The following is an 18,498-nucleotide window of genomic DNA, read 5'->3' on the forward strand; positions in this document are numbered from 1 at the left end:
ATTTGTAAATCATTACTAATACCACAGTCAGACGAAAAAAAAGAGTAAGCGAAACTATATATTTCGATTGCTAAATGTAATCCTCTTCACTACTGAAGAGGATTGCAGTTAACAATCGAAATATATAGTTTCGCTTTCTCAACTCTTTTTCGTCCGACTGTGGTGTTATATATATATATATATATATATATATATATATATATATATATATATATATATATATACACATATATATATATATTTATCTGTGTGTGTGTGGATTCACAAAAACAGTAGGTGTGAAGACCTGCATACGAGTTTTGGTAAACGTTCATGGGAACACTAGTAATCAGGGATGCCGTTTTGTGGGAATTTCCCACAAATTTGTGGGAGAAATTTGCTCACATGGGATGTTTTGTGGGAGGACTTTAACACCTCAATATCTGTGGGATTTTTTGTGGATATTTTGCATTTTTGTTGGAGGTCTCATGGGAATTTTGATTTTTGTAGATTTTTTTTATGAGATATCAAGTAAATGTTAAAATTATAGTAATAATGATAGTGCAAATGTACATACACAGCTAAATAAGGCAATTTTCAAATATGTATCAGCCAAGTATCAACAGAAACGGTTATAGCTGGCCCGGGCATTGGTGTTCTTAGAAATTCGTATTTCGTAAGCGGTGTTGCCACTCCTTGTGTTTTCCTTCTAGATCTAGTAATTTTTGCTTTGATCTTGGAGTCTTGTAGTTTTTTTTTCTGAAAACACCACAAATCTTGTAGTTTTTCATTAACCAAGATAAAAATGTGACAAGTTCCCTAAATTTGTAGATAAATAGGCACTGGTAAAGAAATTAAGACTACCGAATACCGATTATATTCTAGCTGCTGGGGAAGACTTGTAAGAGCAGTAGCTCTCCATAAGCATATAGCCCATTCCTTTAAACAAGGTAACAAGTGTTGTTCAGGTTGGCATATGTGTAACAAGCATAAGTCACCCAACCAGCTAGAAGATGCAGCTGATCTCATTATTAAGATGTATCAGAAACATTATTTCCCATCTGTCATAACTAAATCGCAGAGCAAAGTTGGTTTATCTCCTCCATTGAACCTCTGTCTCCTTATTTACACCAGAAAGGCCTACTTCGTGTAGGAGGGACATTGAGCCAAGGCAGCGATGTACTTGGTATGCTTGCAAAGCCTGTTATTATTCCAAAGGAATCCCACTTAGGCTTATTGTTGATCCGTCACTACCATGAGACAGTGCACCACCAAGGTAGGGTGATTACAGAAGGAGCCATCCGTATGGGTGGGTTCTGGATTTTGGGAGGAAAACGTACCATCTCTAAAGTCATTTCTAAATGTGTTACCTGTAAAAGAGTAAGAGGTAAGGTATGTGTTCAAAAGATGGGAGACCTACCCATTGACAGAGTTACTCCTAACCCACCATTCACCCTGGTATATAAAAACACGGCGCACTAGAAGTTCCTTTCTCGAAAGCAAAAGATGGGGTGTTCTGTTCACATGTCTTGTATCCAGAGTTATCCATATAGAGACTGTGGAAGAATTGACTACTTCCTTTATTAACGCCCTTAAGAGATTCGTCTCTATTCGTGGCCCAGTTTAAACTGATGCGTTCTGACAGAGGTACGAACTTTGTAGGTGCCGTCAAGAACTGAACTTGCATGCCATTACTGATGAAGGTGGTGATGTCAATAGTTTTTTGTCAAGTCAAGGTTGTACTTGGTTGTTTAACCCTCCTCATGCTTCCCACATGGGCGGAGCATAGGAACGTATGGTTGGAATGGTACGCAACATCATGAATGCGATACTGACATGAGGTGTTAGTAACCTTCTTCGCGGAGGTGTGTAAGATCGTAAATTCCAGGCCTTTAGTTCCTGTTTCATCGGACCCTAGTAGTCCTTTCGTTTTGTCTCCAATTTTGACCTTGTAGATTTCCAAATTAATCTTCCTCCTTATCCAAGAATTCACTTTCCATTTGAGTCACATGCTTCTGTTAATACAGGAAAGCTTTCTATGAACACCTTTCGGTAGCAATAAATGAATTAGAGATCCATGATTCTTCGAACCGGCCAACAGGGGAAAATAATCAAGAAGACATGTGCTGCAATCTTTGCTATCAGATCAAAACGATCAAAACATACAAATCAGTTTGTTGACTAATTACCTAATGCCCCACTAGTGGTAAGCTGCATCTATCAAGAAACTGTTAATTGTTCCAAATATTGCAATGGCCAAGGTGTTATAGTAATTTTATTTGCCATTGAATCAATATACATGAAATGCAGATAAAGAAAATAACATAGTTCGAAATAGCAATTACAAATGTCGTTGCAACTTCGTCAGTTACTTAAACCACGCGTTCCATCAACTATAATTTAGATAACGTTTCTTCTACTTCTGTCCTACCCCATCACTATAATCATATCATATGTACGTATGTATGTGATATAATTCCATGATTTTTAGTTTGCTTTTCTTAGCAAACAACACCTATGTCACCTTTTATATCATTATTGCCATCTTGGTATTGCCAAAATATGGATTTTGTTTCTTTTTAATCAACCAATTTTCTCAAGTTTTGTCACTCATATTACATATTATATTCAACTCTGGAAGTTTTCGTTTTTCTGCCATACCACATTTACACTGCTGGATGCACTGATATGCTGTGTGGAAATCGACGTTTCATTTACCAGTCCTTCTCGTGACTAAACAAAGCGGTGAACGTCTTCCTTAGTTTCTCTCTTCTGTTGTAATTTTCAGCAGTTTCTCTTCTTTATGATGCGTCTTCGCTTCCTATATTCTCCGCTAGGGTGCAGCACTATCATTGGCGGTCGATTTGAATTTCCCATTACTCATGTTCACTTTTAAATATTTGGGAATCAAATCATGCTTTGGCAACAATTCGGGATATTGCCATAAGCAGTAAATATAAGTTATAATTCTTTACTTTACTACTGACTATATTAGTAATTACACACCTATTCAAAGAATACCAATGTCAGAATTAATTCCAATATCAGAATTAATTCCCAACACTGTCATCAGAAAAAACAAAGACTATATGATAATTATAGATACAGTAATATTGCTGCTTATTTCCCATAATAATATCAATGTTTTGAATTAGGGGGATGTCGTCTGCAGATATTTCTGTACAAATTTTGCGCAGGTTTTTGTCAGAGATGAGATGCATTCGACCATGAGTATGCATCATTTACATCGGAGTATTTATATTAAACATTTAATATTTATATGTTTTGAAAGCACGTCGGATGAACTACAGGATAATCAAAGCACGGTCGAAGCTGCGAATGCATAGCCATACGTCCATACAGTCTATGATCTAAACTACAGACGACATTATTAAATCGAATGCCTATAAAAATAGGATACAGAAATTTTAAATAGAATTCGAAAATAACATGTGAATTATAAGATTTAAGAGACATACAAAGTTTTATTGCAATAATAATCTGCAGAATAAATATATTTGTTGCGCAGTTTTGGCGCACTTTACAAGAGTGCCAGATTGATTAGATTGTTGTTATTTTTAGGTTAGACTCTTTAAAGCATAACTATGACATTTGAATCTTATATCATATATCATCTACACAAAAGAATAAATATATATTACTCTTATAACTAGAATAACGAAAATATCGAAAGAAAAATAATGCAAAGTTTCTGAATCACATGGCAACAATTCATCTATCAACCGTCTCGTGTCGACTAAAAAGCATATTACATTTTCAACAGGAAGAACAAGAGGTGTGACTGAACATTGCACTTATTTGGTGGCTATTAAGTTCTTCATCATGAGTGTCATAAGCAAAAACAACTCGCAGGATCTGCTTGAAGCAACAGCCAGCTTCTTTCCGCAGGAAATGTGGGCGAAATATGCGGATATCGAAAAGAAGCGATTCTCTAATCAATACAGCAACTATCTCAAAATGATTGAATTAGGTAACATTATCAAAGTTTTATTTCATAAACTCCTTATTCCACTGTAGTAGTGATTGTTTATGTAAGTAAATTTGCGCATGTATGTACAAGTCTGATTAATCCCTAACTGATAAAAGTATTCCCAAATATTACGATATCGCTCCCTAGTATGTATTGAATTTGTCTTATTATAATTATTTATAGTCTGTTTCTACAAATAAATATAATTATTTGTGTGTGTTGTAGAAATGTCTTGTAATAGTAAATTCTGGTGAAGTTATGATCAGCAGCAAGCCACGTATTACATGCAGGAGAGTTTAGTTTTTGTAGAGGGTTTATACGTGTTTGTAGCTGTCAGTGAGACGAAGAAAGATAAATTTATGTTCTTTATTGAGCCCTTCTCTATGGTGATGCAATTTACAAACTATTGTGTTGTAGTAAAGGTTTTAAAGATTACTGTGTGTAATTATAGCATAGAAATAGAGAAAGACAATTTCATGGGTACAACTTAAGTTTACGGTACAATTGAGGAAATTGCTAAACTGTTAATACGAGACATGATGACTGCCGTTTATTCATGACTTTTATTACAGATTTGATGGCCCCTTGAAAGATTTAAGTTTGATAGATCCTGCATTCATCAAGAGAATTGTCAGATTTTAGTTAGAATGAAATATATGAAGTTATCTAGATCAATTAGTTCGAGCCTGATGGGTATCGACGACTACGCAAATAATCTTCCATTGTTGAATGTTTTACACATTACGCGTAATTAAAGTGACATTTCACATACATTGTGATAACAACGAAAATATGTGTTTATTTAGTTCTGGTATATCATGGTATCCGTAATTACACGTGACATCAAATAAAGTTGATCAAGATTGACAAATTGACCACATACGAAAAGATAGTACACTCACTCCACTCCAATCCATCACCTTTTGTTTCTTCGCTTGAGTAGAAACGACTTCAGTTACAATCATTTGTTTTTCAAATTTCCATTTGCGTCATATCTATCACCTTGTAACAGGGTAATCTATTTTTGGAGGGTATGCTTTTAGTACAAACATGGCGATTCATAGATAAAGTTATTGTGGATGTTGTAAATATAGAAATTAGTGATATTAAGTTTGAACAAACTCAGACTTTTTACATTACCCAACTTGCCTCAATGTCTCAACAGTATAAAACATCATTGTTGTGAGAATACACATTTGTTTGGAAGACTCACCGTTAATTATGAATGACCTACTGCACTTGGAATATATATTAGATACTAAACAACGAAATCTATATTGGAATAGAATCACTATATTGTGAAACTGGTTCGGTTTTGGCAAGATTCGTTATACATGTGCTGCTCTCAGACTCTAGTACTTGGAAATGTAGTCATATTTATCGAAATTTAACCCCTCCCTAATGATCATTATATATCACACTCGATAAAGGTTAGTACGTATATATATATATATATGTATATGTATATGAGTGGAAAAGGTGGTAGAGAAACGCACGCGGGTTAGGGCGAGAACACTATATTCCTGACATTTCGACTACAATTTTTTTTTTTTTTTTTTTTTCCACTACGCGTAATCAAATTCTCACTGCGATGTAGGGCTGGACCCAGTGGCTCCTGACTTCGTCAGAATGGCACGTTCTTCTTCGTCAAGAATGAGCCATGCAGGTCCCTCGTTCTCCAGACGCCAGTACGAGGAATCGAAGACACAGCAAGCAAGGGCAGGACGCCCGCGCGACAAGACCCACAGCAAAGTTAGCAGGTGTGTATACCTACCTTTGTGTGTTTGTATTACCTAATTGTATGTAATTGTGATATACTCTTGCAAGAAGAACTACGTTCGTGGTATGCCGTCATTGTATCTCCTTTGGTTAAATTTTACTTTCAGTATATCTGCACAGAAAATAATATTTCTTTATCCATCGAGCACTTTCTCCTGAGTTTCTTACCATAGCCTTTCGTTGTTCTTTTGCTCCCTACCCAGCTTTCTCTCTCTCTCTCTCTCTCTCTCTCTCTCTCTCTCTACGGGGCATTGACAACCCAAGTTTTATGCAGTGAACACTTTAGGAACTTTGTTGACACCCCTACAGACCCGAGTAACACAACATTCTTTTATGTTTGGAGACTACGATATATATATACATATGTATACATATATGTATATATATATATATCTATATATCTATCTATATATATATATCTACATATGTGTGTGTGTGTGTGTGTGTGTGTGGAAAGAGAAAGGGGACCGGCAGGAATGCAACATTTATATACATACACCAAGGACTTTTTCCCCCTTACAAGGGAGGTAGCCAAAGTCAAAAGGCATAATTCCACTCCCATTCACCATTTTCCCCTCATATTGGCTCCTCCTGGATGACGGGTCATCCCTGCATCTCGCAAAACAACACAGTGCAACTCTTACCGCGGTGTTACATTGTTGTTGTTGTTGTCGTTCCCTAGACTGTCTGTCCGAGCAGTCCCGTCTCCCCAAGGAAGGCCACAGCCGAAACTGGGTTTTCCCACAAATCCTTTATAGAGTGTATGTTGTGTTGTTTGCGTGCATGATTGTGTATAATGCAGTCTTCCATTATGTGTTGTATGGTATGGGGTGAAGTGTTAATAAGTGTTAATAAGTGTTAATAAGTGTTAATAAGTTAATAAGTTAATAAGTGTTAATAAGTGTATTACATTGTTCATTGCACCGCTGCAGAAAAAGTTTATATCAAAAGTTTCAGGTCTCAACAATCAGGTTTCACATCCGGTAAATAGACAACGGGCCATAGTGCTTCATGTCCTTGTGGAGCGCCAACGTGATTTTCAACGGGGTTACTTGCAATTTAAGTTGACCTCAAGAGGGCGTTTGTCTTTGTATTGTGAAGGGTTTTGGGATCTTTCGCAGAATCGTGAGATCTATGGGAAGATGATTTTTTAATAATGCTCTGGAATAGTGTTGTTGTCCATCAGTGTCACTATAGATCAGCGTTTCTCAACCTTTTTACCCTTGCGTAACCTTTAAAATAAATTGCATGTCTCAAGGAACCCCTGCGCAAAAAAAAAAAAAAAAAAAAAAAAAAAAGTAACATAGGTTTCTCATTTTCTGACCAGGAATCAGGGTCATACACGCAGCTGTGCAGCCGTCAAGATGGGCAAGGATCCTTTATCAAGATATCGACCAAGGCAGAGTCTGTCTTGGCAGAGAGAAACCTTCACAGGACCTCTGAGTGAATCCCAGTCTAGCATCACACACTTGTGGTCCATGGCCGTTCTCGCACCCGAGAAGAAATATAAAGTCCAGGTAGAGTAATTAGACTAGTATAGTTAGAAGATTTCTATAAACAAAACTCTTTCCTCTGTCCTCTAGTAGGTTGTAGATTTTGCCTTGTAAAGTGATTATCTTTCCAGTAGTCATTCAAAAGGACAGATCCGCCAGACATTTATTTGAGTTATCAGAATACTATTAATTGTAATTGACAGTAAACCGTAGTTATATATATATATATATATATATATATATAAATATATATATATATATATATATATACATACATATATATATATATATAATATATATAAATTTTTTTATATATAAATTATATATATACATATATATATATATATATTTATATATATATATATATATATATATATATACACATACGAGTATAAAGATACTTTAAATTAGTAGCACCGAGCATTGAACCTGCCCTGGGACTAGGAAACAAATTTGGTGCTCTTGTGGTTAACATCACTAATGTGACTAGACCTGCTTTGCAATTGGTAACTACTGACTTTTGGAAGAAGTGATGATTTAAGACGAATTAAGTTGATTTTTAGAAGTTTTGCTCTTCAGCTGATAACTTAGTGTCAGAAGTACTAGGGCAATAGTTACCTCACAAACCTTAGTTTATCTAACTTAAGTACTTTGTGTTGGCATTGATGTAGTTTTACAAGCATTCTAGGTACTATGTAATAAAAGACTGACACTGTTGTTTGAAAGGATGCACTGGGTTTCCTGATATCATTATCATTAGTTTTTTAACTATAGTCCTACCTGAATCTGGGTTTGCATTATTTATTCACAATTAACCCACAGATAGCGACTTTCGTACCTATTATATTGCTTCCAATGTCCGCCTGGCGATTTCATTTAGTTGAAAGAAGTTCCCAACCGGTTAAATGTTTAAATCAATTCATTATCATTTATTTATTTGTTTATTTATTCTGGCTTCTGTGTTAAAGAAAGCCTTCCATCTTTAAAAATTAGCATTGCCACCTTTTACTGTGTACAATAGGACAGACCCGCTAGATGATAGGATGATTTTGATTTGTTTAAGACTACTACATATTGCAAAACCTGGTCCTTCATGGGTAGAAGTGGTGACACTTTTCATGGTGCCACAGCTCTCTTCCAAAAGAGAATCGGTGCAACGGATTAATTGAAGTCTGCTCTCTTTTTTTTCTGTTAGGTTCTTTAAATATTCCCATACTTACATACATACACCTTTCATATACCAACGACTCTTTCACCCCTTACAGAGAAGGTACCCAGAAATCAAAGGCACAATATCCACTCCCACCCATTCCATCCCCATATACTCCACTCCCATTCACCCCCCTCCCTCCCTCTTATCTTGACTCCTCCTGGATGACTGGTCACCCCTGCATTTCGACCACTGCCCCGGGTCAGAAGCAATGTAGCAAAACTCAGCACATCCACAGCAAGGCCGCTTCATTCAATCGGCGACCCCTCCTCTCCGTCCCCTCATACAGAAAAAGAGAAGACGGGGATAAATCCCTTCAGGCTGCGTCAAAATATCATTCAAACATACTCCCTTCCCCCCATCCCCCACCCACTCCCTTCCATGCATCACAATATCATCCATACACAACCATTCTCCACTCACCCCTATCTTCTGTCTTCTCCCTTCCTTCCTCAACAGACATTCCCCTCTTTCCCAATGCCCCTTTTACCCCATCCATCCATCTCATCCTTGGTCGCCCCCTCATGTTCACTTCTCCCCCCCCCCTTTGCCTTCCACATCTCTTTTACTAATCTTTCTTCACTCATTCTTTCCATGGGTCCAAACCATCCCAATACTCTTTCATCAACCCTATCTCCCAACTCCCTTCCCAGCCCCTCTCTCTTCCTCATCTCGTTTCTCACTCTATCCAGCCTAGTAGCCCATACCATACTTCTCAGGCATTTCATCGTAAACATATTCAAACTCCTCCTCTCATCCTTTCTTATGTTCCATGTTGCTGGCCCATAAAGTGCTGTCGACATAATCACTCCTTCATACAACCTCCTCTAAGCATCCATTCCCAAATGTCTATTTCTCCTTACACTTTTTAATCCCCCAAGGCATTTACTTGTTTCTCTCAGTCTTCATTCTACCTCCACCTCCACTCCTTCATTTCCCGCCACATTCGCACCCAAGTATCTAAAGATATCCACTTCCTCCAGTCTCTTTCCCCATGCTTTCTTTGATAATTATGTGTATCTCAGTATCTTGCCTGTAACAGAAAATATGAAGGTAATAATCTTAACTGTTCAGGATTCACCTTTTTTCCTTTAAAGATTGTATATAGACAAACGCCGGAAGAAAGAGATGATAACCGAAGCCAGGAGACTGAAACTAGTTCTGGATCTTCAGTTACTTTTGATGGCAAGAAATCTGTCCCATCTGGCGATCAGCACAGCAAAGAAAATCAAGACATGTCCTTCACTGCCTCACAGAATGAGACTGGAGAGAATCCAGGCTGCGATGACCAGCCTTCTCACCAAGGAGGAACCAAGCATACTTCTGCCAGAGAATGTGGCGTTTTAACAGAAGTCAACCGACGAGACATCGGCAGGGTGAAAGGAGGTGAACAGAATAATCAAGAAGGAGATAAACGAACGAGGGTTCTGGAAAAGAACAATGCTGTCAGGGATAGTCAGGGAGGCGTCAGGAAGAATGGAGTTGGACCGGAAGAGGACAAAGAAAATCTGGGTGTACAAGAAGAATGCACTATACATACAGCCAGAAAAGAGAATAGAGATGTAGCCTTGACCAGAGAGAAAGAAAACAATGGGGACGTGCCTAAGAAAGAAGAGTGCAATAAGATACCTCCCCCTGAAGACCAAGACACCACAAAATCGATCCACTGTACACAAAACTCGGCAGAGATTAACAGCGAAGATAAGAATTTTCTCAGCTGTGGGGAGGACATTGTGGGTGAGATCAAGCAAGATAATGATAGTGACCATCAGATTAGAAAGGACAACCACAGTGAACATTTATCTAGCAAAGAAGAAGACGGTGAATATTCAAGTAGAACCGAAGAGGACGACGTCAAAGGAAGAGAAGAAGGACATAAAACTCATAGAGTTAGGTTCGAGATGGACAACAAGGACAAAGTTCCTGAAAAGATTGAAGCCATTGTCAAGGGATGGAGAATCTTCGGCGACGAAAGTGCCGGAGACTTAGAAGCAGGTCAGAAGACCTCCAGTCCTGTAAAGCCAAGACGTTACTCACTCAGACGCTCTACCAGGAAATCGTATGCAGAGATCCCACTTCCAGCTGATGATGACTTCATATGTAAGATTTTCTTCCTTTTTTTATTTGCATTCAAAGATATTTTCATAACAGACTATGGTTCATAAGTGTTTTATTCATTATAATTTACAATATTTCTAAAGAGTATTTCTTTTAATAAAGAAGATTTGAATATAACTTTTCTCCTGTTCTGCCGACAGTTTGCGATGATTGCGATAGAGAATGGGAAGGAGAATGTCTGTTTCATTCACTGACACTTATATTCGATCGCCAGGTAAGAGATGAATAATATTTTGAACTTCACTGTAAATCCTTTGAATCTTTAAAGCACAGCATAGTGCGAATACCAATTTCCAAAGCCAAACTAAGGCTTTACGTTACTGGGAATTCGAAAAATAAAAAATTCACTCTGTATTTTGATTAAACAAAGCTGTTTCCTGTATTTGAAGACACATTTGATTTTTTTTATTAATTCTATTATCATATATGTTTATCTTATTTTATTGTATATTTATTCTTATTTGTTTATTTTACTTATCTTATTTTTATTTTATTTATTTATTTCTTATTTATCTATTTTATTTATTTATTTTTTATTTTATTTATCTATTTTTCATTTATTCATTTTTTCTTTCTTTCTTTTTTGCCAGGTTGCCCGTGACGGAAGTGTGCCCGACCGAGCCCGCCAAACTGTCCCGTGGCCGCTCTCCATCAACACATCCAAGGTCCCCGGCGCTGGTCTCGGGGTCTGGACCAACGCCGACCTCCCTCCACGACTTGTCTTTGGGCCGTACGAAGGACGCCTTCTGCAGGAAACACAGAGCCCAGGGACCGAGTCAGGATATGGCTGGCGGGTAGGCTATATCGCAGGGAATCTAAAAATGACAACCTGAGAGTTAGGACATGAATAAAGTGTTTCGTCAGCAAATGAGGTCGCACATATAGATGTTCATGTAGAAAAAGAGTTTCTGACTTTGTTTTGTTTAGTTGCTAGAAACTGCCGGATTTTTTATGTGAAATGTTAGGCATATATAACTACTAGACTTCGCTTAATCATGACTGAAATATCACTATTATTTAATTTTCATTTCTTTATTTTGTTTTGTTTATTTCTGTTTTATTCATTTATAAGTAGTGTCATTTTATTCTATTTTATTTTATTTTTCCAAACTGTTGAAAAAGTGGTCAGAAAGGATTGGTTCGTAACTGTCTCATTCCAGTGCATATTATTCACAAGGTCTCCTTTGCAGATCCGAGGGCACAGCGGTATTTCCTGTGTGGACGCCGAAGATCCTTCGGTGAGCAATTGGATGCGCTACGTCAACTGCTCGCGGAACCTTCGAGAAACCAACCTGGCGGCCTTCCAATACCAGGGACAGATCTACTACCGGACAGTCACCCACATCAACAGGTTAGCGAGATTTCTCTTTATCAGAGAGACTGCTTAAACCAAAACCTTTTTGCTCGTTCAACATAACCAGGGTACCTGAATCGATCTACGGCGGTATTCGTCTCCTGTTTGTTAACTGACATGATTGTTTTAATTCTTGATATGTTCTCTTCCCGGTAAATGGTAGATATAATGATGATATCTATTTCACTGACTGGAAATCCACAGCCCCACAGCATCTGGCAACGTTCTTGCATCAGTGGGGAACTTTCTAGTCACGAGCTTGTAATAGGAAGACAGCTGTTGCCAATTATCAGTTCTCGTTATGCAGAAAAGCTGAGAAAATGCAGTTGAAGTTGATATTAAGATTTCATGGGTCTAGAACGGACACCGAGTGTCAGCCCCTTGGGACTGCACTTCCAGGTGGAGGTGAAGATGTTGACGGTAAAGAGAAAGTGGTCTCCTTTCCGTGAGACCTAATTGGAATCTCTATAGTCAAATATAGTCCCAAACTTTATTAGAGTGGCCATGGTGTAGGGAAGCTGGTCTGATCCAGGGAACTCCAAACTATAGTGACTAGAAACATTGACTAAAATCCCTAACAGTGTAGTCCAGGGCCCCGACATGGGTAAGTGTCCCCCGGGGTGAGTCGAAAAGTGCCCCCCCCACCACCACCATTACCACCACCTTCTACATCTGATGGTCACTAGCTGGATTGAAATGTAACATTCGTCCACAAAACAACGTTTATACTCACATCATTCACACACACAACTCATGATAAATAAATCCTGCATTAAAAGTACATTAGGTGGAATTTGCTTGATCTTCTTTTCACCAAAACGTGCCGCCCCGGGGCATTGCCCCTCCCCTTGTCGGGGCCCTGGTGTAGTCTTTCATGCCCAGAGTCAATGTTATTCTGCTGCAGAGGCGCTGAGCTGATGGTCTGGTATGGAGACGACTATGCCCGAGAATTGGGAATAAACAGGGATGAAACCAGCTGGATGAGTGGGTATACAACAGGAGCTGGTAAGTAGCAGAGAGTTATCATATTCATCTTTATGATACAACATATACTTATGTTTATTTACAAGAAAGTATGTTATTGTGAGTGTATCCAGCATATTTGGTCATAAATGTGAACATTAGTCATATGTGAATATGAGTACTTGATGGTTTAATTTACAGCATTTTTTTTACATACATAGATACTTATACAAAGGCTTTTTCCCCCTTACAAGGGGGGTAGCCAAAAAGGAAAAGGCATAAAAAAAACTCCCACCCATTTCACCCCTGAATACACTCCACACCCCTCCACCCTCCCTCTTATCTTAGCACCTCCTGGATGACGGGTCATCCCTGCACCTTGTCCACTGCCCTGGGTCAGAAGCAGTGTCGCAAGACATGAAACAAATAATCTTTAGTAGGTAATCAAGACATATACTGTGAATCAAAATATGTGCTTTCATTCTTTTAATTTTCTCTACATATACTCTCCCTTGAAGAATTCCTATGCTACCACTTCCTTTATTTCCTTTCACTACTTTTTACTTGTTTTTCTCTTCTTCATCATTCTCCTATATGTATCTTATCTTCTTCATTTCCCCTATTAACTCACCGTTTCGTCCACAACACCTTTCTCCTTACATCTGTTCCAGTTTGATGTCATGTCCAATCTCCTAACACCACTGACAGACAAATAGTTCGTTCTCTCAGTCTTTACCTAGTTCCTGCGTTTTGATTCTTTGCATTGGTGTGGTTTCTATTGTACTTCTAACCATGTTTGTCATGGTTTTAATTGATTCTTCTCGCCTTTCATTTTTCTCTAGTATTCTAGCAGCCTTTCATAAAGCATTTGTCATTTTATTCCATTTCGTGTTTTATTCCTCCTCAAATAATAGAGCAATTATACCTCTTTTAAACAGGTCCTCTCTCAATCTGAGTTTGACATTTTTTATTTTTTTTATCACTATTCATTGACATTCATTCTCAATATGTTCTCTCACATATCTTTAAAAAAAAATTAAGCTTACACAGATTTTTTTTTCACTATTCCCCATTACCATTGCATGATTCACAAAGAATGTGATTAATTTTCCATAACTATCCGAGCGGGTTAGTGCGTCACTGCTTGCGGCGGAGGTCAAGGTGATGGCGGTTCGAACCTTGCTACTGGCGAGTTTAATTGGCGTGGTTAATTCAATTCCACGTTTTAAAATCTTCTTCATCAACTCCTCTTGAACACTGTTAAAGTTCTCTGTTAAATCCTAATTTCCATTTCTTTCATAGTTTTGTCATTCTTCATTGTTCCTCTGTTCACTTTATCAACGCTGTTCCAAATCTAACCACTCGTCCCTTTCTGTCGTCCTCTTCCACTTCTGTCATGCAGCAATACATATTATGCTTCCACTTTTCTTTCTTTCTTTCTGGAAACACACTATCGTCTCCTTCCACCTTCTCCACGGTCTTCCTCAGCACTTAAATGCAACCTCTACGCAAGACACAGAACACGTTATCTGTCCATTGGACCTCAACTGGGTACAAATTGTTTTTTCCTCTACTGCCCTCTCTCTCTCTCTCTCTCTCTCTCTCTTTCTCCCTCTCTCTCTCTCTCTCTCTCTCTCTCTCTCTCTCTCTCTCTCTCTCTCTCTCTCTATATATATATATATATATATATATATATATCTTCTTATATACTTCTTTATCTCCACAACTATTCCATAAAAGTTCAATTAAGACGATAGTATCGCCGTATAGGACAACAATATCGTGGTCATCGCCATGGCGATATTTTGTAAATCCCACTGAATATTTGGCAATACGGTATTAAACCAATCCTTTCTTAACTTAACCTAACCTAATCCAACCTTTCCTTATCTAATCTAACTTAGTCTAACCAACCCAAACGTCCCAGAAAATTTGGCAAATGACGGCAATATATATTTTTTTTAATTTTTTTTTAATTTATTTATTTCGCCATACTTTCATACTCTACAGCAGCGTTTCTCAACCTTTTTACCCTTGTGTATCCTTTAAAATAAATTGCATGTCTCAAGGAACCCCTGCGCATATACCATATATTTCTCATTTTATTTTTATCGTAATAATAGATTAGATAGGATGATGTCTATATTACATTATTACAATAACCAAGAATATGTCGTGCGTGTTTAATTATATTACGTATATGAAATTAAATGAAAAATCAAAAGTGCATTAGCTTATCTCACTTGTTCTCGCGGAACCTTTAGGGACCTTTTGCGGAACCATAGGGTTCCGGGGAACCCTGGTTGAGAAACGCTGATCTACAGTATGTACTACTTAACTTCCTTCAATATATTACTTTCTAGATTGGTCTTAAAGTTTCTTACCTTCTCCATGTAGTCTTTCCAGTGTGCGATGGATAGCTTCTTGGTTTCGATCGTGTTCCTCACGACGCGGACCAACGTTCGAATCCAGAAGTTACGGTGATCTCAGTCGTCTTCACGCATCCCTCCCATATTTTGTATCAAAATTTCAATTATTCTTTCCACTCCAAGTGATTTCTCCAAACTCATCTTTTGATCGATATTTCCATCTCTCCTCTTCGTATATCTTAACCCTGGTTATGAACGAATATTATGAAACTATACAGCTGCTTGTGTCTCGCTGCATTGCATTTGACCCGAGCAGTGTGCCAGGTTTGTGTAATATGAAGATGTATTTTGTCTCTGCCAATCCTTTTAAGAGTGTGTGTGTGCAGATTAATCGAATATTTATGAGAACATGGAATCTCATATTTTTTTCGGTAGCAGTGATGGTCAGAGTATGAGCAACTCCTCTAGGATAGGACGCCATGATAAAAGATTTATTTTGGGTACCTCAGTTAATCTCTGCTGTAGTGACAATTTTAAGTTTATTAAATATTTCATTGGTTATTTGCTTATTTGGCTCCAGGTGTTCTTCAAATGAGCTAAGGCTCTCTCTCTTATATACATATATATATATATATATATATATATATATATATATATATATATATATATATATATATATAAATAAATGTCACAAAATTTCATAGTGACATTGATAGATACACTGGGCAGCCAGCTAGTGAAATGTTGGTTGATATTGCATGAACAGAAGAAGGCATGCTTGACAATAATTGATAATATAGTTATTTTCAAACAGCTATTACCCATGCGAGTAGATCACAGTGCATAAGCCTCGTGTTCTTTTGTTTGCAGATAATTACAGTAACAGGGATGACAACGTGAATAAAGGAAGTCCTTCTATGGAAAGGGCTGCTGGGGTAGCATTGCGTGCCAGCAACACAAAGACTTGCGTTGATATTGCACGCCTTTCTTGTGAGAGAAGATGGAGAGGGAAGGAGAATGCTGGTGATGTGGATTCAAATACGCCAACGGAGTGTGTAAATGTATTAAACAGCGATATTTGTATGAATAAAGAGGGAAATGACTTATGTACGGAACCTGCGAATATCTATAACGATGACATTTGTATCAGCGAGGATATAAAGGATGACCAACAAGTTTCGGAAATCGATAATTTAAGAAATCAAACGCGAACACATGCAAGCGAGATCCTATGTAAGTGTACGGAATGTGGATATCAATGCACGAACCCCGAAAGTTTAAAAGCACACGTACGAATCCACGCACCTGAGTTCGTATGTGAACAGCAATTTTCGGAAATTGGTGATTTAAAAAGCCACGCACGAGTTCATACAGGTGAGAAGCCGTACGAGTGCAAGCAGTGCGGGCGGCGATTCGCTCGACTTGGAGATTTAAAAAACCACACACGAGTTCATACAGGTGAGAAGCCGTACGAGTGCAAGCAGTGCGGTCTGCGATTCGCTCGACTTGGACATTTAAAAACACACACACGACTTCATACAGGTGAGAAGCCGTACGAGTGCAAGCAGTGCGGGCGGCGATTCACTCAACTTGGACATTTAAAAAGACACACACGAGTTCATACAGGTGAGAAGCCGTACGAGTGCAAGCAGTGCGGGCGGCGATTCACTCAACTTGGACATTTAAAAAGACACACACGACTTCATACAGGTGAGAAGCCGTACGAGTGCAAGCAGTGCGGGCGGCGATTCACTCAACTTGGACATTTAAAAAGACACACACGACTTCATACAGGTGAGAAGCCGTACGAGTGCAAGCAGTGCGGGCGGCGATTCACTCAAATTGGAAATTTAAAAGTCCACACACGAATTCATACAGGAGAGAAGCCGTACGAGTGCAAGCAGTGCGGGTGGCGATGCACTCGACTTGGATCTTTAAAAATCCACACACGAGTTCATACAGGTGAGAAGCCGTACGAGTGCAAGCAGTGCGGGCGGCGATTCACTCACCTTGAAAGTTTAAAAAAACACACACGAGTTCATACAGGTGAGAAGCCGTACGAGTGCAAGCAGTGCAGGCACCGATTCACTGAACTTGGATCTTTAAAAATCCACGCTCGAGTTCATACAGGTGAGAAGCCGTACGAGTGCAAGCAGTGCGGGCGGCGATTCACTCAACTTGGACATTTAAAAAGCCACAAGTGTTCATTCAGCTAAAAACCGTTATGGGTGCAAAATTGCGGGAAAGTAATCCGACAACCCGTACCTTTGAAAAGACTGAAACACATCCGATTTGCACGAGTTTTACCTTTTTTTATTTTGCAACCAAAGTGTTAAATTCTTCATTAACCATTTTAGTGAAATGTGTAAATTTTCTGTAGCTAATATTCAGAGCTGGGCGCGTTACCGACGAACAGGTAGTGCGTTACCGAAAAATCTGGGCTGCATTTCCGTCAGTGTGTAGTATATACATATGTATATATATGTACATATATATATACATATATATATATATATATATATATATATATATATATATATATATATATGTGTGTGTGTGTGTGTGTGCGTGTGTGTATACAATGCGTATATGTATACATATATATAGATTTTTCGGTAACGCACTACTTGTCCAGCGGTTACGCGCCCAGCTCTGCTAATTTTTAATTCACATTTCATTCCGACTAAAGAAATCTGACCTCAGTGCTGTGGCGCTCTGTATAGATGACGTAGCCTAATGGCAGTCCCGAGACGATTTCATTATAGTTGTGCTGTTGACGGGGTCTCGGCAGATCGCGACTACTATCAAACGGAGGACCGCTGTATAACAAATCTTTAAACTTAATAGAATCGTTTTTAAAGATATAGTTTGTGATAATGGAGCGGTTGATTCACTGAGGTGAATAAAATCCCTTGACGATAGACAGCATGATCGAAGAAAGCAGAACGCAGCGAAAGTGTTATGTAGAAAGAAAATTAAAATGCCCGAGGCTGTAGAAATGTCATCTGCCAAAACAAAATATGTGAAGTACGCCATAGTGCTGCCGCTGAAGGGTGATTGATTCACTCTCCTTCCCTCCCTCCGCATCGAAAACTTCAATCTTTGTTCCGTGACATTACATGAATGTTATTGAAACTGAACTTTGTGTTTAAGATATAATTATACAATATTATTATTTAGTTAAGGAAAGGTTCCTGCCCTTGGATTAAAAATCTATCAAATTTAAAACTGCCATGAATATA

General features: G+C 38.3%; 1 protein-coding gene across 1 annotated transcript; it reads left to right on the forward strand.

Moving 5' to 3' along the window:
- The first annotated feature begins 576 nt into the window (after nucleotides 1-576).
- LOC143028489 (uncharacterized) lies at nucleotides 577-17,706 on the forward strand. Its single transcript, XM_076190665.1, has 9 exons — nucleotides 577-3,970; nucleotides 5,568-5,730; nucleotides 7,077-7,266; nucleotides 9,550-10,552; nucleotides 10,711-10,784; nucleotides 11,161-11,364; nucleotides 11,761-11,921; nucleotides 12,829-12,929; nucleotides 16,127-17,706. Exons 1-9 carry the CDS (start codon nucleotides 3,823-3,825, stop codon nucleotides 17,470-17,472), a joined length of 3,390 nt encoding a protein of 1,129 aa, XP_076046780.1. The 5' UTR covers nucleotides 577-3,822; the 3' UTR covers nucleotides 17,473-17,706.
- Nucleotides 17,707-18,498: the final 792 nt, after the last annotated feature.

Source organism: Oratosquilla oratoria, chromosome 9 (assembly GCF_046742065.1).
Source record: "Oratosquilla oratoria isolate Oo_2021 chromosome 9, ASM4674206v1, whole genome shotgun sequence".
Lineage (NCBI taxonomy): Eukaryota > Metazoa > Arthropoda > Malacostraca > Stomatopoda > Squillidae > Oratosquilla > Oratosquilla oratoria.

Bases quoted from the DNA above. Each gene is read 5' to 3' on its own strand.
- LOC143028489 (XM_076190665.1), top strand. From the start codon at position 3,823: ATGAGTGTCATAAGCAAAAACAACTCGCAGGATCTGCTTGAAGCAACA. The intron at 3,971-5,567 runs GTAACATTATCA...ACTGCGATGTAG, and splicing joins TCTCAAAATGATTGAATTAG to GGCTGGACCCAGTGGCTCCT. The intron at 5,731-7,076 runs GTGTGTATACCT...TTTTCTGACCAG, and splicing joins ACCCACAGCAAAGTTAGCAG to GAATCAGGGTCATACACGCA.